Here is a 24,930-nt window from a genome sequence, read left to right as displayed (position 1 = left end):
ATTCTGTCTTGTGTGTTTTGTGCGTTGCACGTTTGCTCTTAATCGTAAACTTAATCAAAAGTGAAAAGAGAATTAACAGGCTTGAAATTGGATGATAGAATCCTCTCATGAATTAATAGAAATGCTATTTCAGGAGTAACTAATCAAGTACCATTGAATCCAATATTTACCAGGCCAACCAATTACCTGGTGGAACATTAATCAGAGAGAACATTTATAAACACATGGTTTCTAATTACAAAAGAGAGGAACAGTCTGTCCTGTTTGTTAACAGCACTGCCAACTGCATCAGAAACCTGAACTCTAATTGTAAATGACAGAAAACGCAGCGAGCGCGATTGGCTCTGACAGTGAGCAGCTTGATGAATCCGACTGGGGAGCGGGTGTGACAATCATCAGTCAGCTCAATGGGGGGAGAGGTGTCTGCTGCAGGGTTGAGCTTTGTATGGTAGAGAGTTTGTGTCACTTCTACTGGAGGTGGGGGGGTTCCCAGTTTTCTAACATCTGTTGGATTTGAATTATCTGGCCCCAGTCCTGAAAGAGTACTGGATGTGCAAAGTGTTGATCCCACCCAAACTCTAATAAACCTCTTTAGAACCAGGAATCAAGACTAAGAGGCGAAAACGCAGAAACTAAATATTTTGTCAAAATTAAGTTACGACCTTTATTTAATAACATGGAAATGATTTCAGTTAAGACAGGATGTAAATGAGCTCAACAAACCTCAGTGACTGTGTATTGCTGGCCAGGTTGCATTAACTGCACGCTGTTCAGCAATCTCTGGGCTCTAGAACATGTTCAAACAGAGACACATTTAATTCCTGTAAACTGTCAGTTATTAATAATTTAAATAAAGTTTGTTTTCTTAAACTTCTTAAAATGATCTAAAATGCGTCACTGCATCATAACCTTGTTTTTGTCAAGGTTATCAGAAAGGCAGAGTGCAGCTTTAGGTAAAAATAAGCTTCTTAAAGGGTAAAAACCGTTGGCACCGTTAATCAGTCGGCAGTTATGAGAAGAAACCCATAAGAGGCTGGAAGAAGAGGCCCACGGTTCCCAGGACACACACCGTCACAAACACCCAGAGGAAGATCCGATCGATGACCATGGCCACATACTTCCAGTCATCCTCCACCTGTGAGCAGACAACAGGTGAGAGAGTGTCAGCGGTGACAAATGAAGGAGAGGTTTTATTTAAAGCAGGGGAGGATAGGTATGAACGGAGACATGTGATTTACAGGTGAGAGGTTTGTGGGAGTGGATGAAGGAGGTGAGGAGTACACAGATGGATGGAAAGAAGGAAATACCCACAAAACAGACCAAGAGAAAAATAGAGTTAAACATTTCTTGCAAGCCAACAGACACGGATACATAATTTACACCGGAGGAAATTTCTATGATAATCGCATTCAAACCATAGCGTTAAAAGAAACGACAGGCGTTTTGACAAAGCTGATTGAGCCGCCATATTTGCATATCAAAGGCTGTTTCTACCCGTCGGGAGATTTCATCCACTGTGTTTATAACAGAGAGAGGGGAAGAGGAAGAGGAGGGAGAGCCTTCGACTCACATCTAAAATCATTTGGTTCAAATTTACACTATTGTTAACTTATGGAGCAAGTTAGGATCTGCAACAATGCTGCTCAGAATCACAGTATGACTCTCCCGGGCCGGTGCTGTTTACAGTGGTTTTGCATAAATACATTATGCATTGACACACTTGGTGTGTTGTTGCTTTCTATGAGCGGCTGTAGGTGCATACAAAGTTTAGAAACATGGGAATATTATATTTCTTATGTGATTTGATCCAAAAGTAAAGCTCAAAATAGTCAAATTGCATTTGAAGCAAGAGTGCATAATGAGCATGTTATTGTTGTTGGTGTTAAATTCAACACGTACAATACAGTAACTGCTTTGTCTTGTATGTGGATGAAGGCTGGTTTGTGTGACGGCTCTGGGTGCCCCTTGCAGGAGCTTATGTCTCTCGTGATTGTGATTAATTACAGCTTGGATCGTATTTTTGTAGTTTGGCCATGTGTTATTACATTAACGTCTGACGGGGCGAGATACATAAGCAGACAAGACAGGTTGTAAACAAGTTTAACCAGATTATCTAAACCACGCTGTCCTGTGCAATAATTCCTCATTGCACAGGACACGTACAGTGTACGGTGTAAAGTACAGTGGGTCCAAATTAATACCGAAAATGGTCTGTAAGCTGTGATGTATGTTTACAACATTTAGTTTATTATTTCACTGCTTGTATTTTTTTTGTCTCCAAAAATATTTGGCCAACCTGTTTGTTTGGCTTTGTTTAAATGATATCTGGTAGAAAATGCAGCAGATTTATATATAATGCACAGGTGTGACTAATGCAATTAAGCAGCTGAATTGCATTCAGCCATGTAGAGTGCTGGTATTGTGCATGCTTACTGGGACACTTGAATACAACACAGCCATTGTTAATGTTCTCATTAACACCTGTGACAAGTTCAAATGTCTGGCAACAATTGACTGTGATGGCTACCTGGGGATGGTTATACTTATTGTCCCTCTGTGAGTGTTGAATTATCTGCTTTGCTTGGCTTACACAGCATGAATGTGACAGTAAACGTAAGCAAAACACATTTGTTGGAGAACATTTGAACAGCAGCGCCCCTTGATAAAAAAGCTTGCGTTGCATTTGATTTATTTTACTTATTAAACATTCTGAGTAATCAAATACAATGAAAATATGAAGTACTCACTACTTTGGCCTTGTTGCGACTCCTCATGTTCTCAGCAATGTACTTGACGCTCTCGATTGCCTGTTTGATCTCAGGTGACAGCACAGAAAAGGCCACCACTGTGTTGATGCTCTGATGACTCAGCTGACGGGTTATCTTCCCCATGTCTGGTGTTTCTGGGGTCTCCTTCCCATGCTGGCAGGGGCAAGGGCATTTCTTACCAGTGCAGCCGTCCACGGAGGAGAACTTACTGTCCCCGACCTCCAGACAGTTGAGAGAGCCTCCTCCAACCTGCTGCCATCACAAACAGAGTTTTGGATTAAGTTTCAACTCAAAGTTGACATTCTTGGGTAATTACTTCATATAAAACATGTGGATCTGTACAGCAGGTGCAACATTAACAAGGTGATATGAAGTAGATACAGCACGTGTTTCTTTCCAGTGTTCTGGGGTTTAAAACCTTTTGTGAAAGTTATGGTGGTGTATCTACAGTATGATTCAATAATAACACTGTGTGTGAGAGAACTCTTTAAAAATGATTTGCTTCTTGCAGGAAGTTCTAGAAGAGCACTCGAAGATGGAAGACTGTTGTATGGTCTGACAAGCAAGCTATCAAACTGTTAGAAACACTCTCAGTCTGTTGGTGGAGGTAATGCCATTACTCCTGGCCTCTAGTTGGCCTTCACAGAGTGCTGTAGCGCAGAGTAGACGCATCAAGATGAATTAACAACCTAAACTTTCAGTGGTTTATAGAACAGGTCCAGACATGACACTTGGGTCAGAGCCGAGAGCTCAAGTAGACTAGATGTTTTGGGGTGGGAATGCCTTACCTGCATCAAGCTATTCTTCCGTTTCTTCCCTCCTTTACCTCCTCCGCCTCCTCCTCCCCCTCCAGCTCCTCCTGCCTCCCCACTGATATCCAACCCCTCAGGCTTGCTGTCGTCGTCAATCGGTCTCCGCATCAACATAATCTTCGGCAGCACTTTGAGAAACACCGAGCGCACCCAATCCGGCATCGTGTGGGTCATTGGCGTGCGGTAGTGTACATTCAGCACGAACACGGTGATGACGATGCTGAGTGTGACGAAGATCATTGTAAAGAGCAGGTACTCTCCAATGAGCGGGATGACCAGCGAAGTGGAGGGGATGGTCTCGGTGATAACGAGCAGGAAGACAGTGAGGGAGAGCAGGACGGAGATACAGAGCGTGACCTTCTCTCCACAGTCGGACGGGAGATAGAAAACCAGCACCGTGAGGAAAGAGATGAGGAGGCAGGGGATGATAAGGTTGATGGTGTAAAAGAGCGGCAGCCGCCGGATGTACAAGGAGTAGGTGATGTCTGGGTAGATCTCTTCACAGCAGTTGTACTTGATATCATGCTTGTAGCCCGGAGCGTCAATGATTTCCCACTCTCCGCTCTCCCAGAAGTCTTTCAGATTCACCTGGTGATGGATAAAGATCTTAAAATCAAATGATGCAATGATTTTACACAAGAACAACAATCAGGGTCTGCTTACCATTCTTAAAGGTCAGTACAATACATATAACGCTCGTGCATTTGGTTTTTACAGTTGTTTTCCTGATGAATATGGATTTGTTAGAATGTGCAAAACAAAGAGATTTTCACCTGTTTCATGTCCACATGCACCCAAAATACTGTACGTCGCTGCAAGAAGACGTTGATCACTGTAGTTTACAGTAAATAAGGCAGTTTTGTGATGTTAACGGCTCAGAAAATCGTACAATAATCGGAAGTGAAGCCACTGATTATCCACCAGAGTCCCTCTAAGTAACCAACAAAACTAAATAGTTGAACTACAGAATGGTTGTGTTCAACCTTGCTTTTAAAATTCAATTGTATTCTCCTAACTCTTCTTGTTCGATTTATATATATATATATATATATATATATATATATATATATATATATATATATATATAAATATATATAAACACACAATGATAAAAGATGTTAGAAGAGGAACTCCAGCGATTTATTCCCCTTTGAAAAAGTTATACATGCATTGTACATAATACACATCCTTCATTAAACCCTCCATTCATTCTGGATTAGAGTTCGGTTGATTTCTGGTTCTGTCAGTCTGGAGTAAAAGCTTACATCCGTTTGATTTTATGCAAAACGATTTTTCATTATAACACATTCTGGAAAACTGAAAATGTACATCACAACTTGCACCGACAGTCACAGCACTAAGTCCAACTTGTATTGGATTAGTAATAAGAAACATGATAACGTGGTTAACATAATATCATGTTTGTTTATAAAGAGACTAACGGAGACTCGAGTGTCTGACAGACAATTTCATGGAGATGGAACGAGGCGCTCGTTGTATTTGTTTGCTTGAAAATTCATGTTTTCTGGATTGACAAGACGAGACGGATTTCTGCCAGTCAGCGTTTTAAAGCCTGGCGGCCAATAACTTTATCAAGTGTGCAGTTGAAAGAGAAAGAGAGAGAGAGGGAGCGAGCGTGTGTGCTAGTGAGTATGAAGTTAACAGTAACGTTAGAGCAGTGTCGAGTGTACAGTTTAGGCTGCTGGTGTATAAATGCTACAACTCCTCAAGAGGTGTCTGTGTCTTGCTTGCTGATTAAAGTGAACGGGGTTAGCACCAGGCTCACTTAAGGTGGGCTGACCTTGAAGACAGACCAGTATTCTCATCTTAGTGGTTAGCCGCTTTTTCCGAGTTACGGTGACGAGGTTGCTCAGTCAAGTGCGACACCAAAAGATACAATTCAGTTTGCCAGTCCTGTACGGTGTTTGATTTAATACATCAAACCGGTTTGAAACGTTTTATTCTGGCCCAACACTAAATACCCACATCATTCAAACTCCGTGTCCCAAGCTTATGACGCAGGTATTTTCTACTAAAGGTAACCCTACTGACACCATCAGGGTTATACTTCAAGACTGTAGAGAGCTCCTTCCAGAGCTACAGAAGACTGAGCAGTGCTCAACATTCCAAGGTAATTTACCAGAAACAATGATCTCCAAGTAAATACATGCAGTATCTATATGGATGAGTGTAAACAAGAAAGAAAGAAAAGTAATGAAATTGATAAATAGTTGATAGTTACGCCAGACTTGGACACAGTCACAAACACTGACCTTCGACCCAATAAGAACCAGGTCAATCTTGGCTTTATCATAAGTCCAGGAGCCGAACTTCATGGAGCAGTTCTGATAATCAAAGGGGAAGTAGGTGATGTCCATGGGGCAGGAGGATTTGAAAATAGCTGGAGGAACCCAGGTGATGGTACCATCAAACTTCAGTAGAGCCTTGGTCTTATCTTCCACCAGGAAATCACCTACAGCGCTGTGATGTGTGTGTGTGTGTGTGTGTGTGTGTGTGTGTGTGTGTGTGTGTGTGTGTGGGTGTGTGTGTGTGTGTGTGTGGGTGTGTGTGTGTGTGTGTGTGTGTGTGTGTGTGTGTGTGTAATAAAGCAGTAGTCCCATGGCAGAGAGGATATGAGGAGATATGATACAAGCATATGTAGGTTTCGATTAGGACACAAAGGTCAGAGGGAGGCAGAGACATCAAACAATGGGAGGAAAGGTGAGGAGAAAATGAAAGCGAGAAACACAAGAGGGGAGAAGATAAAAGGTGAGGTTCTGGAGGTAAGAAAGCTATAATAGGACAGAAAGACAGAGTACAATGAAACTGCATTATGGATTATTGTAAAATATAGAATTGCCTTTGATTAACATTATGAGTCACGATTGTAAGTACGAAGACAAAATGACTTTGAAAGAGCAGAGCAGAGCACAAACAATAGAAGAGTGTAATTACAGTCTGTTGAATAGAGCAGCAGCTCGAGGTAGACAATGCCTCTGTGCGTCAAGGAATTTGTAATTAATGTAATATGTTGATGATGTTATAACACAAGTTCTCATGCTGAAATGACTGAGCTTTTTACAGAATGGTTGACATGAGTGGTTTCTGATCCGTCCTCTCTACGGATAGTGGATAAATAGTGGTTCGGTGACATCATTATGTGACAACGCTGTCACACTGTCACGCTTTCACCTACGCTTTTATAGCAAGCATGTTGGCAAGCAGTTGCCTATTTACAAATATACAGACACAGAGCAGCAATATCAGTCATTCGGCGTCGGGTTTCTCATTACTGGATGAATGTAAGTCCAATATTAATTTCCATTTTAGCTCAGATTTGGTCTCCACCAAAGCCTGAGGGAAGCATCTGGCTCTTAAGCTGCTAAATGCTCCACTATGTTCACCAGCTAGTCTGCTGCTGGAAACAAAGGGTGGTGAGAAGATGAGAGTGGTGAAAATGAACCAAAGCAGTGAAACCAAAACAATAAGCTGAAAGCAGCTCAAACACTCCAGAGAGCTGAGGGCAACTGCAGAGTTGGGGTTTAATTATTTGCAGTTGAAGCTAAACAACAAGCTAATGATAATACGACGAGTCTCACTTGTTGTAGAGCACGATGTCGGGTCTCCAGATCTTGTTTGATGGAACTCTAATGAACTCAATCCCATCGAACTCTGCTGGCATCCATCGCAGCTTGTAGTCGTTCCAAATCTGAGAGAGAAGAGGAGGAAAACATTGAGAGCATGTTGGGGAGCTAACCAGATGTTTTGATTTTGCATTGTACACTGCAGACAGTATCAGTCACTTGAGACGTTCCCCTTCATGGGAGTATTTTGAAATGCATATTTATACTGCAGTCAGAACTTCCTTTGATGTATTACAGCAGAGCCAAATAAAGATAATGTTTATTGACAGGAACATTAGTGCTTTCACTGCTTTCTCACAGAAAATCAAGCAAATGTGTTCTTGTTTGATGCATTTCATCCTAAAAGAGACACAATGTAAGTAAGCAAATAATAACACATCTACAACATATCTGAATAAAGAGCAGTTCAAAGAGGAGCACGTGTCAGAGAAGCATATATGTAAATAGCTCACTGACTGCATTCCATTCAACATACCTGCGGGTAACGTTTCACGAGCCGTAGATCCATTAGTCTTGGCTATTTGCATTGCATTCAAGATGAATAAATTCATTAGCCAGGCAGATTAATATCCTGTTATGATCTGGGAGCTGTTTAATGAACCACTTCATGCTACACTGGCTTCTTCATTTATCCATCCAGGGAGTTTACAGTGTGATTGGCTGGAGATGTAATGATCGTTTAAGGTTTATGGCTTATTGTTACAACAGTAAATTATTCTACATTTACTTTCTATGATCATGACAGCAATGAGAAAAGCATGCAGTGGGTCATTTCTGTTAAGTGTAACAATAATCAACAAAGTGAGTTTTCACAAATTAATGAATTTAAACAGAAGTTAAGGGAAGCACAATTATTATTAATATTATTATAATTGTTATTATTATTATGTGGATTCATAGTTTGCTCTATTTTTCTTTAATTTGGGAATTACTATTTTCACTTCTTCTAATGTATGTAACATATTATTATTATTGTTGTTCCTTTAACTAGATATTAAATAAGGATACACCATATAAAATCCATTATATTTTGCATCTCTCAGTTCTGAATAGTGAAACGAGTTGTAACAATACTTCATACTTTATTATCCCCGTAGATTGATTAACGAGCAACTCTCAACCTGAAATTCATACGCAATGAAATACATAAAAAAGCCAGCCTGCAGATTGGCACTCGGTATTAGCTAAAGTATATTTCAACAGAGCTTTAAGGAGCAGAAAGTGAAGACATTTAGAGATGCTGTATGCTGTTACAGAAGGAATCCCCTGCAGCGTCACTGCAGAACAGATGCAATAAATGCATCAAGGGGGGCTTTCTAAAATGGCTGCGAATCAAAATCTTTATCAGTGACTGTGGTGTTTACACCGCGTCTCATTAGTGATGCCTTGTAATAAATAAACAGCTCAGCCATTACCAATAACATCATCCTATACAGGCCTTTCAATGCATTTTCATTTGAAAGCTTAGAGATCAGGATCATCTTAGCCACCATTGATCCGCATCCAACAGCTGTTTGGCCTCAATCAGTCACTGATTTAAAAGGGCAAAGTCTATAATGTTTACCATAAATTGTAGCTTAAATTATATAGTTGTTTTTTTTCAAAAGGAAATTCAGATTTCGTACAGTAAAAGGAAATAAACAATAACTTAAAGGTATCAGGCAGCCTGGAGGATGGAGACAGAATGTGTTATTTGGGAGAATAGCTGGCTGGAGGTCAGGAGGTCAGGGTCCATGGACCTGATCTGCTGAGAGACGCGCGTGACTAAACATAATGCTGACATCCATCACCAGCTGACTGCATTCAAATGTCTATCTGAGATATCCTTGTTTTCTTGTTCACTTGTCTCATGTTCTTTGTTTGTTTGACTGTGTTTAACATTTCAGTGATGAATGACATTGACACACACACACACACACACACACACACTCAAGCACACACACAAGCACACATAGAGACAGGGTGTTGCATCCCATATTGATGTCTGCTTTATATATATAGGAATGTGTTAACATACCCCTCCTCAGTCTCCCCTTACCTCTGTCTCTCTAGAAATGGGGTTAGGTCAATGAAATAGTGTGTGTGTGTGTCTGTGTGTGTGTGTGTGTGTGTGTGTGTGTGTGTGTGTGTGTGTCTGTGTCTGTGTGTGTGTGTGCTTGTGTGTGTACTTACATGTCTGAGCCATAAATTTGTTTCCATTATCTGATTCACCTCATCCTGCAAAGACAAAAAGAAGGAAGACGGCTTGTTAACATGCAGAACTCTTTGTGTGTGTGTGTGTCTGTGTGTGTGTGTGTGTCTGTGTGTGTGTGTGTGTGTGTGTGTGTGTGTGTGTGTGTGTGTGTGTGTGTTGTTGGTACATCAGTTGAAGTAAAGCAAAGTGTACGCCATGTGGAGTTTTAAAAGAAAATAAAAGTAAATTATATATCCAGGAAAAATTATTCACAAAATGTTCTAAAATAAATGGAATTTGTCGTCTACTCTTTGTCCTCTGGAGCTGCAGTTGATTGACTGAAAAGGTTAATAACAGATGGAGAGGTTACACATGTCACTTCCTCTCCACCTCTCTCTGTGACTCTATAGATCAGTTTGATTTGCAGTCCTGTGATTTTCAGAATTCCACATAAACCACAAACAAAAATATATCAGCTGCAAACACTGTGTACAGACACACACACACACACACACACACACACACACACACACACACACACACACACACACACACACACACACACACTCACCTTTCCATTAATCTCACCGACATAGCTATACATCCGTCCAGTCTGAAACAGGTTCCTGCAGGCAATTTCCCCTTAATCTGAGGATTTCCATTTTGAGCTGAAACCGGGGGGGGGGGGGGGGTGCTGCACATCCCACACCTACCACCAACACCACCGTCCCCCACCGCTTTAAACTTAACATTGCCAAAGCGAACCAGCAGTGTAGAACAACACTGTGTGACATGTTCACAATCCGTGACATTGAACAGACTAAATAAAGACTGTGTTCACGTCTCTCGTTCTGCAGCTTATCTTTTGCCTTTTCTGTATCAAAGGTATGAAATATGATCAACATGCTTGTTGGAAGACGTCTCGCAGTTCACACGTATTTGGGAGGTTGCTATTAGTGAAACAACATTTTGGTTACATACTTTGCTCATACACGCTTGTAAAACGAAATATTAAGAACGGTATGAAATGAATATGCAAAAGTGCTTAAAACACCTTGAACAGAGGACTTAACCGCTTTGTGTGCATGTTATGATTAGAATATCTACTGCGTGTGTGTTTGGGTGTGTAGCTTACAACTTTGACCAGCTGTGAGATGGAGACCTCGAATTCCACAGTGACGGGGTCAGAGACATTCTCAACTGGTCTGATGAACTGGTTATATCTTCTGAACAGCTTCCTGAAGAGCCGGTCCTCTGCTTTGGATGAAAAGCAGTCTGGAGAGACAGAGAGGAGCGGAGCAGACAGAGTGGCTTTAGATGGAGTCACAACATTGAAAGCTGTTAAGTAAGGAAGCACAAAGCCGGCATGTCCACTCTGAATAGTATGATATCGCATCGTCTGTTTTCGTTAATACTTTAGGATCATTGGTTCACTAATTCATTTCAGTCTAAATAGTTATTGTCATTTCTGGAAACCATTGTAACGAACCAGAATTCATGAATTGATTGACCACCATTGCAATTTATGTGCAGTACGAGAAATGCTTTCTGTTCTTTAGGAGTTATGGGCAGCTGGTACACAACCACTGAATTTCATTTAAGCCTAAATCAAAAATCTCAATGGAGATAAATACCGTCCTCTTCTCGAGGTGCTGGCAGTTGAGGGTGTTCAGCCAGTATGAGTACAAGATTTCATCTCTGTACACATAATCAAAATATGAAGGGTCTTATTTACTAATCACCCAGGAAGGAGCTGGAAGGCCTGAGGCTCAATATCAGCATGTCTACCTCGTGAAAATGCACGGCAAGCTATTTTAACTTAGTGCAGAGGAGTTGAAGACTGTAGCCTGAGGACAGGAGATGAAGGGATGAAAGTTTGTCTTTTTTTCAAGCCCAGGTGAGGAATCGAGTTGTGAGAGAGAGACGCTGCTTATTTTCTGTGCTTTTCCCCATTCTGTATTCTCGTTTATTTAATATACTCAGTGTTACTTAACACAGATACATTGCACTCTCCTTGTTAATGTAACAATGTTATGTCATCATGTGAATTCGAACTGTAGCAAATTTAAAACATTGTTCCATCGTTATATCCCACAGCAAAATGTATCCAAAATTGACCAACAATCAAAAGTGAATTAATAAAAGTCATAATCTTTAAGATTATCAAACTCCATTCATATTCAGTATATTTACATCCAATAATTACCTCTCTAAATAGTGTTTTTCTATTTTTTATGTGGCGGAGTCCGCCATTCAAACCATGGTTGGAATGACCTTCCTCGTATGAGGGATTTACAGGAAATAGTGTTACAGTTTAAAGTTCAATCTCATTCATATCAGCCTTCATTGTTTACTGCCGATGCTTCACATTAAAAGCTTTTATTGCAAAACAGCCACAGGAAAAGCAACGTATTTGTCACCACAGTTTGATGACCGCAATCGTTAATAAAAAAAGCATTCATAATACAAGACACCAGCAAATCAGTTTTAAATATTATATGAAACAGTAGTGAAAAACTGGTGGCTATTAACAAAACCTAAATGGCGGATTAAGACAGGATTTTCCATTTATCCTGACTGAATTTAGCCATGACTCGGTTTCATGAAAGCAGTCGCACACAAATGACCGTAGAGATGTGTTCTGTGCAGGAGTAATGAAGCAGGCTAACGGCCAGGCTTGATTACTCCTGGGCCTTATCTGTTCAGTCAGAAGGCACTCCAATTACACCATCAAACAATGTGTCTTTTCACAGTTATTCCATGTTTTGTGTATGTACTTTGCTCTATTTTAGTATTATTACAGTGAACTTCATGGAATCTCTACAAATGACAGCATGCTATTTTTCGTACAGATATTGCATCAAATGCTGGATGAGACCATCAGCTTACTCAGTGTTTAGTGTGTTTAACACCTTTATCCGAATTACTTACACCTGGTTTAACCGAGTCGCACCTCCTCAACCTGGCTAGAGCCAGGATGCAGTGACTAGACGAGGTCAAGCCTCTGTTTCCGGTTAATTTTCCAATCAAACAGACCATCCAAAAACCACTGACGTAAACTAAACACCAGGAGCGAGGCTGGGATGTTTACACAAGCTACTAGCAGACAGTCTGACACTGAAATGTGCGAACACACAGACTAAATACGCAAGGAACTAATTAACTAATGAAAGTCAGGTGTGGTGGAAAAAGACAAAGTAAGAAGGTAAAACACAAGATGACATATGGTGAGAGTAACTTTTAAAATCAAACAGGAAACAAACTAAACGACCATGACAAGGATTACAACTTTAAACCTAGTTATGACATTAAATAACAGTGCTACTACTCTTTACCAAGATAAACCTGTTTGTTAGTTGTGTAATCCACGAACGTTTTCAAAGTAAACCAAAGCGACGAGTTGAAGGTTCCCCACACAGTCTGCTGCTCTGAGGCCGACTGAGTCACAACAAAACATACTTCTGCCATGTGTGGAGGTGATCACCCACTCTTCCTCCTTCCAGACCCCCAGTGCTCCTGGAGTTCTCACACAGACACCCAGCTCGCTCCCCGTCACCCTGTGAAATATCTAGATCAATACCACATTCTGCTCTGTCGGGCAGCTCTGGAGGTTGTTGGATGGAGGCGAGGATGCAGGATAGAGCTGCATTGAAGAGGGATCATGCAGAAGAGATAAAGACAGCAAGAGAAAAGCAGACAAACGAGGCAACAAACAAAGACAAAGAAATATGGGAAGCAGTAAGACAAAGAAGATGTCTTTGCAGAACTCAAAGACAGCAGATTGTTCCGTGAGGTACTTCTGTTGTTTGCCTCTGACCTCTCTTTAAATATATACTCATTTGACTAAAAGCAGCCAAACTGATTTATGATAGATGAGATGAAAATATCTTATTAAAATGGACTTCTTTGGAGAAGGCCTTGAAATCCTGATGATGAAACAGCGCTGACCCTATTACATCAAGATGCTCCTCTCAAAGGCAAGAGATGAACCCTGTTCATGGAGACAACAATGACACCAGAGAGCCAGCTGGTTGTGAACTCCTGGTGACAGCCCTCTAGAGAGAATGACAAGGGGAGTCAGCAAACACAAAGACAAGGAGAGGAGAAGAGAGGAGACTGAAAGCAAAGCCTCCTTAAGATGTCACTCAGAAGATTATGAGAATCCAGACTTCAGAGCGTCTGTCTAGTAGCTGCCTAGCATGTGCAGATGCTATGCTAAACAAAGGAGGATGGGACCAAACACTTCTAATCCATGTTTGGCAAGAAAAAAGAAATTCCACTACACAATGTTGACAGCAGTATATTCTGAACAAGCGCAAAAAAAATAGAAGACAATAGAAGAGAACGAGAAAGGAAGGATGAAAAAAAGGTCATTTTAATTAGAAGATAAAAGAGAAGAAGTGGAGAAATTAGATGGACTAAGATGGACTAATGGTCTCTGCTACACGTCCACTGATTAAACAGCTCTTTGATCAAAACACAATCCAACACACATGCGCACACACACACACACACAAACGCAAACGAACACATTTAACATGGTCAGATACATTCCACGCTGAGAATCATAAAAGAACCAATTATGAAAAAAATGAGGTACAGATTTTACCCACTTTCATCTGGATTTGTCACATTTCCTCTCTCTCTCTCTCTCTCTCTCTCTCATTAGTCAACCAATCTCATTGGACAGTTTTCGGTGGCTTCTTTCATAAGGATTAATATATCACGTGGCAAAAAGGTAAAGGGCTGAGAAACAAAGTAGAAAATGAAAGAGAAGGAGAAGGCCTGAGACAAAACTTAATACTATAAAAAATCATATATTTCGTGATGTTTAAATAAAACAAATTTATAACTGTGAAGTGTTTATTAATCATGTGATCACAAATGCATCTTGCTATCCATTACCACCAACCAAATAAGCGTGACTCAATCTTCCAATGGATCACTAACCCCCCCGCCCATGGTGATGATCCAACCTTCATTAGACCGGCTGTGTTTGTAGAGCTCGGCCAACATGTTCACCTGGTGTACATGTAGAGTGTAGAGTGGTACTCTGCATTGAAGAAGTGGTGTTTAAAACTGCTCAAACTGTGTTTTTAGCATGTCCGGCTCACTGCCTTACTACATACAATAAGCTTGTGCTACTTCCAAGGCCAAACACCATCTCATTAACTTGCTGGAGTTAGTATTAGTTTGCGGGGTGCATCCACTGTGTGCACGCCGGCCCGAGATGCTAGCAAGAGTTGATCGGGTCTGCGAGCGACAGCTGTCGTTTTCACCAGCAAAATTGAACTTAATTTACTCGCGCATGGAACATGAACAGCGGTCTCCTGGACAAAAGTCCAATGTTTGTTTTAAGTGTCGAATTTGATGCAATTTGGACATTTGACACATTCAATATTAATAAAAAGAACAAGCGAACAGCGCTCTGTAGCTGCAGGGGTTGGGCTTCAAGACCCACAGCGTGTGAAGCCTCTACAGTAGAAGTGCACAGTTAGTAGTAAACAGCTGAGTTGCATATTTTTAAAGTGCTTTAGTGTCTTTTGAAAGTTGTAAGTAAGACAATGTGTCTATAATAATAAAATAATTAAAACATAATCATAAATACAAATCAGTTTTAGTCAGCGTCTTTTAATGAGCAAGGCCCAGGTGGCTCATCTTCTGCCCCTGAACCAGAGTGTATTTCACTGGTGATTCTGATCGTGAATACCCCGACTTGGGTGTGTGACACAACTACTATATATGTCATGGCAGGCGTATAGCTCAAACCCCTTTCTAATCCATCACCAGGCCTTGGCATGTCGTTGACGGGTAAGGGATTGGACATTCCTTTACAGCCGTCTGAGGTGTTGAGTGTGTTTATGAGCTGTAAGCAGCAACACCACAGTTCAAGCATTGAGCCCCGTCTGAACAGCCGTGTTTTGAACGAGCACCCCAGAATTCTGGTTTTAATTTCAGCAAATAGTTTTGCACAATTTTCTGTACTGTCACATCAACCATGTGCTGTGTCCTTCCAGCATTTATTTTCTGACTGCTGCAGAGACATATTTATATATATATAATTATTCAACTATATGCAGAATCTGTCAGAAAACACTTAGAAAGCAACTTCATTCAAATATAGATCCCGTGAGATATTTACTGCACCCAAGAGAAGAGGGTTAGGAGGTCAACCCAATAGAAAAAGAGGACGATGATGAAAAGCGAGTGTGAGGTGAAGGAAGAGGGGGGGGAAAGGGGAAGAGGGTGAAGGACGGATAATGAGTGATGGAGAGGAAGAGACCATTTTATGGGCTGTTTGAGAGGATACTCTCTGAGAGCCATTTAGCCTTCATTCTCCCCTGAGCACGCACATGCTTTTAAAGGAGAGTGAGAGTCAGAAGAAGAGAGAGAGAGAGAGGGGGGTGAAAGAGAAAGTGTGTTTTCACTTTAATATCTTCATCATGCACAATGTTTGTATTGTAAACACTGTATGAATGAGTAAATGCTTTGCCATGAGCTGAAATGCTCTGCTTATACTATTTGTTTTCTTTTAGTTGAAATGAGCTGAAGTCAACTGACAGAGATTAAAAGGGGGAGAAAGGGAGAGAGAGGGAGACAGACAGGAGAAGAGACAGAGATGGAAGTGAGTAAGATGAAGTAGAAAGCTGATGACAGTAACAGAACCTGAGAGATTTGTGGGTGAGGAAGTGTGGAGACGGGTGCAAAGAGCGAGAGAACGTAAGATAGTGGAGCACGGATAGGACTGTGTGTGTGTGTGTGTGTGTGTGTGTGTGTGTGTGTGTGTGTGTGTGTGTGTCCAGTAAAAGGTATAGGAAACGATGTGATGCGTAGCAGCATGCTCTTTCTCATTGCAACTACAGTGTCAAAACCTTGCAAACAACTTCCCTTCATTTTTTCTCCTCACATTCTTTCATCCTGTCTTCTTTCAGTAGATAAGCTGTAATATGGGTCTAATGCAGTGCTATTAAAAGCCTTATGAAATTCACAGAAGACCACACATGTATCAGTGCTTTAACACATTTTCATGCGGAAAGAAAATTAACTTTTTTCACGTTCAAAATGAGCAGAGCAAATAGAAAGTGCACATCTTTCCCTCAAGGCGCATTCCCCAAAAAGTGGGTTACATGAATTTGAATATGTTTCATGTAAAAGAGTCATTCAGCCTTTGTAGTTCAATATCTCAACAGTGATTTTCTCATTTAGAAATGTACAATTTCTTTGGTGATTGGGTGTAAATGAGACCCTGAAGTGGTCATATTCTTCATATGTTTTAGGAAATGTTATCGCTCCTTTAGAGAAGCCAGAGCAAGAAACATTGGGCATCAAAAATGTGCCCTCTTTGGGACAGCACACGTGTTACATTACACAAAATATGCTATTATAAAAAGTGTTAAAAGTGAAACATCTGTTGACATATATGTTCAAAAAATTATTAAAATGTAAGTGTGTTTTACGGAAATAAAAAACGCTCCCAAGCTTTATGCGTAAAATGGTGAAATCAAATGATGAGTTGGGTGTTCATGAAAAAAGTCGGACGATACAGCGTTGTGGAGCGTTGAGGAGCGTTGAGGAGCGTTGTGGAGCGTTGAGGAGCGTTGAGGAGCGTTGAGGAGCGTTGTGGAGCGTTGTGGAGCGTTGAGGAGCGTTGAGGAGCGTTGAGGAGCGTTGAGGAGCGTTGTGGAGCGTTGAGGAGCGTTGAGGAGCGTTGAGGAGCGTTGAGGAGCGTTGAGGAGCGTTGTGGAGCGTTGAGGAGCGTTGAGGAGCGTTGTGGAGCGTTGTGGAGCGTTGAGGAGCGTTGAGGAGCGTTGTGGAGCATTGAGGAGCATTGTGGAGCGAGCACAGTGTGAGGTGTTCTCAACACATTTATCTGTGACTCAGTTAACCACGCCCCCTCTGCTCTGTGTTCTGCTCTATAAATGTTACTGTGATATAAGCCTTGTTACCATGCAGCTACACACACACACACACACATCTCATCATCACAGTTCACTGACTGGGTCATCAGTCATGCATTCAAATACATTAAGAGAGCAGCTTCTATTTGAAAACAAGGGACAGCATCATGAATACAGGCTGAGGTAACATTAGTAGCACATCTTTAAACCACCAGAAGCAACAGAAATACTGTATATGTGTACATGCTATTTACTCTGTGTTCATGTTTTTTCAAGGCACTGAGGACCTTTATGTGCATATCAGTTGGTGTAGATGTGTATGAACATTGTAGCTTACGGTATGGTCACATAAGCCCTCTGTTTGACAACATCTCCCAACACTCAGCCCTGAAAACAAATGTGACGTCACAGTGTTGATGTGGGTAAAAGATAAATGTTGATTCATCAGCCTGTCAGAGAGATGCTACCGTTACAGTATTGTCTGGTAGTGTAATGTTGTCCCTTACATGGTGATGAATAATGAACAGAGTGCATCTCTGGTTTACTGTCCGGATGTGGAAAATATGTTTGTATTCTATTAACTTGCTCTGCCAAATGTGTTACAGAGGAAACATAATTGAAAAAAACGCAGATATGTTTTAGAGGAAACATTATAATGAATGTAATCAACATTCATTATAATGTTTCCTCTGAAACATATCTGTGTGTTTTTCAACATTTAATCAAGACTACAATCTGTCTTTCACCTTAACCGAGTTATTTGGTTTGTTTGCTGAAACATATCCAGAAACATTGTAATGTTGTTTCAGTTGATACTAGAAAAAAAAAAGATTTAAAATATGTTGACAGTTTATAACATTGTTCACATAATAATAATAATAATAATTCAAAATAAGTTTCTTTATTATGTTGATGGTCTGCTAAAAATGTACTCCCTGCAATACTACAGTTATACACAAAGTATATTTATTAATACTAATGTGGGTTATTTTACGATTGTGTAAAAACATCTATAAAAGTGAACTGAGATTTGTAAGTGTTCTAGAATTTGTGGATGTAAAATGATCTGTAGATCTATAATGATGTAAAACGTAATCATATACTTTGAATTGTAAGTGAACTCTAATTACTAAGTGGTCTCAGATTTGTGAATTTGTAAAATGATGGGATGGGTGAGAGTACTTACATTCATAATGATGTGAAACAATTGTTAAATGTGAACTGAGATTTGTAAATTTAACTCTAAATGTTGACAATGTACTCAAGAATGAAAATGTTAACTAAACAAACTGTTTAATGTAAAATCCGTCACACAAAAAGATCCTCATCATCAGACTGAATGTTTGAAAGATGTCAGCCACAGCTTGCCTGCAGCTGGCTAATACTAGCTACTGTAGCTGCCCCCCCCCCCCCCCCCCCCCCCCCCCCCCCGATATATAGTAAATACCAGTAACCTCGGTAAGATGTTGCTACTTCATTCCCAGAAGTCCCTTTGTCTGGAGCTGTGTGTCTGAGTTATTACATGTACATATTCAGATTCAGGTTCACAACTTTCAACACAAACCTTTACAAATGATTGAAGTACAACGTTCTGAAAATGCCCGGAACAAGAGAGTGAGGGAAACACAAACACACACACACAGAGAGACACCTCCCCCCCCCCCCCCCCCCCCCCAGCCAAGAGGGTCATGCATGGAATGAAATATGTGTGGAGCCTGATAAACCATAAACCTTGCACCATCTTGCATAAATGAGATAGCTGCTATTTATGCCTTTAGAGCAAATGTTTACGTTACTGCTTTGAAATGCCGCGGCATAATTACCGCCTCTGAATCCCCAGAGTGGAGGTCACATCTCTGCCTCAGCAGCGGACAATGATTAAGTCTGGGTGCATTTCAATAATACCAAGTCCCTCCTTCCTTCTCTCCTACTTCCTTTCCTTCCTCCCTCCCCCTCCCTGTCCTCCTTCCTTCCATTATTCTTTCTCCCTCTATCCCTCCCTTCCTTATCCAATCAATTTCAACTTAATGTCTACAGACAAAGCTGCTTATTGTGCCTTATTTTAAAAATGATTTATATATATATGTTCTTTTGTTTTACCAATTCCTAAGCTCCACCATCAACACAACCATAATATGACTCCCACCCGATCTTCACTTACTAAACTTAACCCAGAAACACAACTTGTACCCCAAAAATAATCATTTTGATAAATTGAGGATCCATCAAAATAACCTAAAATGACCAAACTTCACAAAATATTCTCACTAAAAATATACTTCTCTCTTTTCATAAAGTAGTGCAGGAGCAAGCACAGTAATTACATGTAAATACAACTTTGTATTCACACCATAATTGGGGTAAAATGAAATAAGGTTGTAAGACTTATCCATAGATGCACATGACGATGAGAAAGGTTTTATTTAAAATCCTGCAGAAGCCCACCTATCTGCCCTCTGTCTGAATAATACAGTGGTGGCAGACAGTGACCTACAGGCCCTCCACTCTCACCAGCCGTAAACACATCCTGTAAACAAATTATAATCTGTTTTGGTTTCCTTAATTCACGATTTACGCCTCAAAACTAAATTTGCATTCATCTAAATTCATCTCTGGGATTCTTCCGCATTTCATTTTGTTGCCCTAGTTAACATGGAACCGAGTCATGAGGAATATGACACGAGAATGACGACATGGATAACAATTTCAAATGACTTCACGAGGCTGAAGTTGACCGTTTGGCTTTAAATCGTTGGACAATTGAACGACTATTTTGACATTTTCAAAACAACCAAACTGGAAAAAAGTTATTAGACTGATTATCGATGACTATTGATCTAATGTCAGATGAACTTCTTCGGCTTTGCCGCACTGGACAGAAACTCAATAACGTATTGCTGACTTCCCACAGATGAAATATATCTTTTTAAAAAGCGTTCAACTGAAGCATCACAAAATGTCCAAGTTAACTGTCTAGTCACTGGCGCGTAAACCTCACACCTTATCGTCACCTCCTCTTTTAAACCAAACAGATCTGGAATGAATACGTACCTGAAAGAATCTAAACTACATTATATATATGTATGCGCCTAGCTTGCATCCTACTTACCTCGCGCCATCAAACCCGCGGAAAGAAGCAGCAAAGTCCATCTCGCCGCCGGCTGCATCTCCCCCGTGTCGTTTCAGGGATCCGCTTCACTTTTTTTTCTTCTGAAGAAACTCTGTCTGTTCAATCGATGAGCGAAATAAATAATGTGTAATGGCATGAAAACGTGCGTCTCTCCCCTGGTACCGTCTGTCTCGCTCTGCCGGTGCGCTCCTTCCTGATCTGATCCGAACTTGACTTCGTTCGTCCCTCCCCTATGAGTGCAAAGCTCCCCTCTGGCGCATCCATACGGACTCCACACAGGGAGGAAAGAGCCGCCCTGACTTGCTCTGAAGGATAAAAAGGCGTAATTTGATTCCGTGGATGACAGGAAGAGAAAATGTATCTGTAAACACAACAACAACGGAGCCTATATTAAGGAGAAATGTTTGGCACTGGTATAGTAACTAAAGGCAAGGGTTGCACCCACCGCGGCGCAATTTTCTTTAGGTTCGAACAGAACAAAGAACGAGTAAAATATCATTAACTTAACTCACACTGCGGGACATTCAAATGCCCGTTAATGTGTTTGTGGCTGAGCCATAAAAAGGTCAGTAAGTACAATAATGAAACAGAATAGTGTCTGACTTAAAAAACATTTCAGTAGTCGGCAGTTGCTCTAAATGCTCCGATCTCCAGCTGATAAACGTGGTAGAAAGTTTTGGTGTGACGGTAAATGCAGAACTGAATGATCTGTGATTGTGATGATTTCAGCACCACGGACAGCGCCAATGAGTTTCAACGAGAGCTGTCGGTGGTGCTGAAGTCAGCTGCGTTACGTGCACGTACTTTATTGAGAGGGAGATTTCATGTGTTATTAGGATTTTAGACCATGTTTATTTTGCATGAAACGATTAGATGTTGAAACGTCTTTTTTGAAACATGTGTCAGAGTGTCCCAAAGTACAATCTTTGCATAACTGCAGATTGTTTGCGTTGCTAAATCCCAGATTAGAGATGGAGCGTTTGGCCTGCTGTTTCCTTTCCCAGCCACTAAACTGCAGCACTGTGCTGTGCTGAGGAGGAAAGTGTAGCTGCTCTGAAACATCGTTTCTGTCTCATTCAGAAGGCTGCTCGTGTTATTTGCTCCCCAGGTGCCTCCGGATCGCGCTGATTATGTTTAATTTTAGCCCGCGATTTTCCACGCTTGGTTTGACGTCATCAAACAAAGTAATTAAGGTAGTAATGCTGAGCCGAGCCGAGCCGACACAAAACCTTCAGTGAGTGGGTAGAAAGTGAACAGGACACACTCAATGGTTGGATGTATGTGTGTGTATGTGTGCCTGTCTGACACTTGCTTATACATGGGAGCACACCACACACACACGCACACGCACACACACACACCACGCACACACACACAGACGGGCACATTTGTGTTATGTAGTTTGGCACTATGAAGTGATTTTGGAACTTTTGCCATCACAACCCCCTCGCTTTGTTTAACTTCATGATTTATTTTATTGTTCAGCTTTATTCTAATTGTTCTAGGGGCATACTATCAGACAATAGGCCGTTCACACCACTACCGACTTAGTCCTGTGACTTTCCAATAAGGTTTATTTTTATTTTATCCTGAAAAAGCACTAGAGATGTTTTAGTTTGTTGAAATATGTGACCTATTGTTCAAAAAATACAATGATTTGTTTAAATCATGTTCTCTTGATCTGTTTTGATATACTGCATCCCCTCATGTAGTTTATAGAAAATCCAGGAACACCAAGAAATCACTGACATTCATCCAATACACCAATAATCATAATTTAGTTTAATGTATTATTATATTTTAAATGAATTACAAAGGTTAATGAAAGTAATGCAATATGAGACTGGATGAAAGGATTACGACGTCACAATTATGATATTGAAGTGAAAGAGGGCGGTTGCCTCTGGTAAAACTCTACCAGATGTGCATGGGATATAAATATCCTGTTAGTATATGTAGCATATAGTTGTATTTACACGAGCGTTTATACACACAGACTCTATGTCAAGACCTTCCCTTCACCCTCAGGCAATATTACCGAGGATAAAGACAATCTCACAACAACATCTGCGTGGTGTCACAACAAACAGTATCGCCTCATTTCAACACAAGTAAAACCATCAAATCATTGTACATTTCTCCTTCTCTTTCTTATTTAGCAATTGTAAGGAGTTTACCGAGTCTAATCCCAAGCGCTGCATGAAAAGGATGCATGAAGAGAAACAGAATAAGCATGGTGGGGATAATGTGTTTTTGCTGTTGCTTGTGTCGCCATCTGACAAGTGCTGAGCTCACAGTGTGGCATCACGACACGCTTGTCTTCACCAGCCTTATTAGGGAAGCGGTTGAAAAGGAGGAACTAGGTGAGAATCAATGTTTCTGCCAGGACTGTTTAACGTGACGCACCATGGCCTGTGCTGCTGCTCTGCCCTGGGCGATGTTTAATTCATGTTTTTCATAAAAGATGGATGCACCGAGCCCAAAAGCCATTAGTGTCAACCTCTCTTCTCTCCACAGCGTCATCTCTCCATTCTGCACTCCCTCTCTTTTCAGCCGTCATCCCAACATTACACAAAATATCTTTATCAATCTGGGTCCTCCTTTTTTTACCGTTCTTTTCCTCTCAGTCCTTTTTTATAAAACATTTTACTTATTGCTGGATATATTTTGCTTCCTGATGCCCTTCTCCTTTCACCTCACACACCTCTAACATTCTTCCCCCACTGCACCTGCTCTCATTCATTCAATGTACACTGGTGCCATCTCTCTGCCTTAAGTGAAACACAACGTATAAAAATATCTATCTCCCTCGCTAGAACTTTTAGACCATCTTGAATTATTCACATGCACATATCTGCACCACATCCCATGACCCCGAGAGAAGTGCTTTTATTTTCAACTCTGCGTAATGAAATGTGGATGGCCTCTCTCATTCTCCCTGACGTGATCGTCTCACTGAGGTGGGGTTTAATGGAGCGGCGGTGATCAGAGGCTTCTGGAAGCTTCCAGGAAGCAGGAAGGTGGATATCACGTCTTCTTTATATGGTGAGAAAAGAAATAAGAGTGGTGGTAGAGTAGTGAAGAGGGCATAGATGCAATATGGACAAAGCAGAAGGCATGACTTTCAGGTTTTTTGGTTGGATCATTTTTAATCTAGCGTACTCAAACTAGTTTCTCAAGATTACAAACCCTGGCTGTAATGAAATGAATGTCTTTGTATTGCTTCAATGGGGGCTTAATTGCAACCATTGAATCTTAATTCACATGAGAGCAATCTTTTCTATCCTTTAAATTCTCAAGAAATTTAAAAAAGGTAATAATAAAAGCAATCAACTCTTAAGAAGTGTATATTCAGAAGAGAAGCAACCTCAGCAAAGACTTTAAATAAATGATATCAACACATCTGGTTGTGCCAACATAAAATCCCATGAGGACTGCCAACAGGGGCAACCTTGTTTTTGAACGAAGGATTATCAGCTTAATGCACACGCACACAGATACATACAGGTGGAAGAGCTACAAACACCTACACAAACACATCTGCTCATTTGTCTGATTAAGGAAAGCAATAGTTTGGTTGACTCTACCCACGTAGATCTATAGCTCTACAGTGTCAGTGTACACCTGCATAGAGATGATTTACATCAGCAGCAGGTAACATATTTTACACTGAAGCTAAACGTGAACACACACAGAGACACACACACCTCTGGGACAGTAAATGTCGTATGGTCTGCTGCATGTGGTCCAAAATATATGCTGACTATAACTGCAATAAATCAAATTGGGGACACCAATGTTTGCCCCAGATGATATATAAAACTCCCAGATTACTAGTTTAAAGTCCTGAACTCTGAGCTCCAAAGGTCTCAGTGTGAGGAGATTGCAGGGATTGTAAACTGATGGGTATAAATCCTGAAAGAAATGTGGCCGCTCACCAGTCTGGCAATGCTTTGACTGTTACAGCTTGTGATAGCGAGGGAAGGAGTATCTGACACTCGAGCCACAGGCAGGAGGAATATTTAAACAAGCTCAAACCTCCGTTAGTACATCATAAGTGCTGTCTAAGAGCACCGCACTTATTACTGTCTGCAGAGCTCGGTATCTTATATTCATCGCTGTGGTGGCAGAAGAGGAAGGGGAGTATAATTAGAGACCTAATGTACTGTGAATACTGGGGATGTTTGTACATGCTTTGGATATCTGAAATGAACTGAAAAGACAAACTTTAAACTCAGCTGCCAAGGACAGTGCATCGGTGATGTGCAGCCTGTAACAGAATACGTCTGTTAAATATTCAGAGTTGTTCAGAGGACAGAAGCATTCGTCTTGCATTCATTTCTCATTGCAGTGTTTCTCTGCTGGTGTCCTTTCCGGTCATCTTCAGACAGCGCACACACACGTTCACACACATGCAAGCTGACGCACACAGCGATCAAGTAGTGTGTGCTGCTGAAAGCGGGTTATCCTGTGGGACAAGCTGACTTAAGCCATCGTGCTAAGCA

At 40.9% G+C, this 24,930-nt stretch overlaps 1 protein-coding gene across 2 annotated transcripts; it reads right to left on the bottom strand.

The window, feature by feature from the left end:
- Positions 1 to 1,009: 1,009 nt before the first annotated feature.
- On the bottom strand, positions 1,010 to 20,453 carry chrna6 (cholinergic receptor, nicotinic, alpha 6). Of its 2 annotated transcripts, XM_076090676.1 has the most exons (8): positions 20,405 to 20,453; positions 10,533 to 10,672; positions 9,397 to 9,441; positions 7,180 to 7,289; positions 5,854 to 6,061; positions 3,557 to 4,168; positions 2,748 to 3,017; positions 1,010 to 1,135 (listed from the first exon to the last, which is right to left on the bottom strand). In XM_076090676.1, the coding sequence occupies exons 1-8, from the start codon at positions 20,412 to 20,414 to the stop codon at positions 1,010 to 1,012; spliced, it is 1,521 nt and encodes a 506-aa protein (XP_075946791.1). In that variant the 5' UTR covers positions 20,415 to 20,453. The 2 variants fall into 2 exon arrangements, with proteins under 2 accessions (XP_075946791.1, XP_075946792.1); XM_076090677.1 differs by lacking the exon at positions 20,405 to 20,453 and having other exon boundaries at positions 2,748 to 3,020; positions 10,533 to 10,664.
- Positions 20,454 to 24,930: the final 4,477 nt, after the last annotated feature.

This window comes from Anarhichas minor, unplaced genomic scaffold, assembly GCF_050575085.1.
Source record: "Anarhichas minor isolate MPS153535 unplaced genomic scaffold, ASM5057508v1 ptg000012l, whole genome shotgun sequence".
In the NCBI taxonomy this organism is placed as follows: domain Eukaryota; kingdom Metazoa; phylum Chordata; class Actinopteri; order Perciformes; family Anarhichadidae; genus Anarhichas; species Anarhichas minor.
This window is presented reverse-complemented; position numbering and strand designations above follow the sequence as displayed.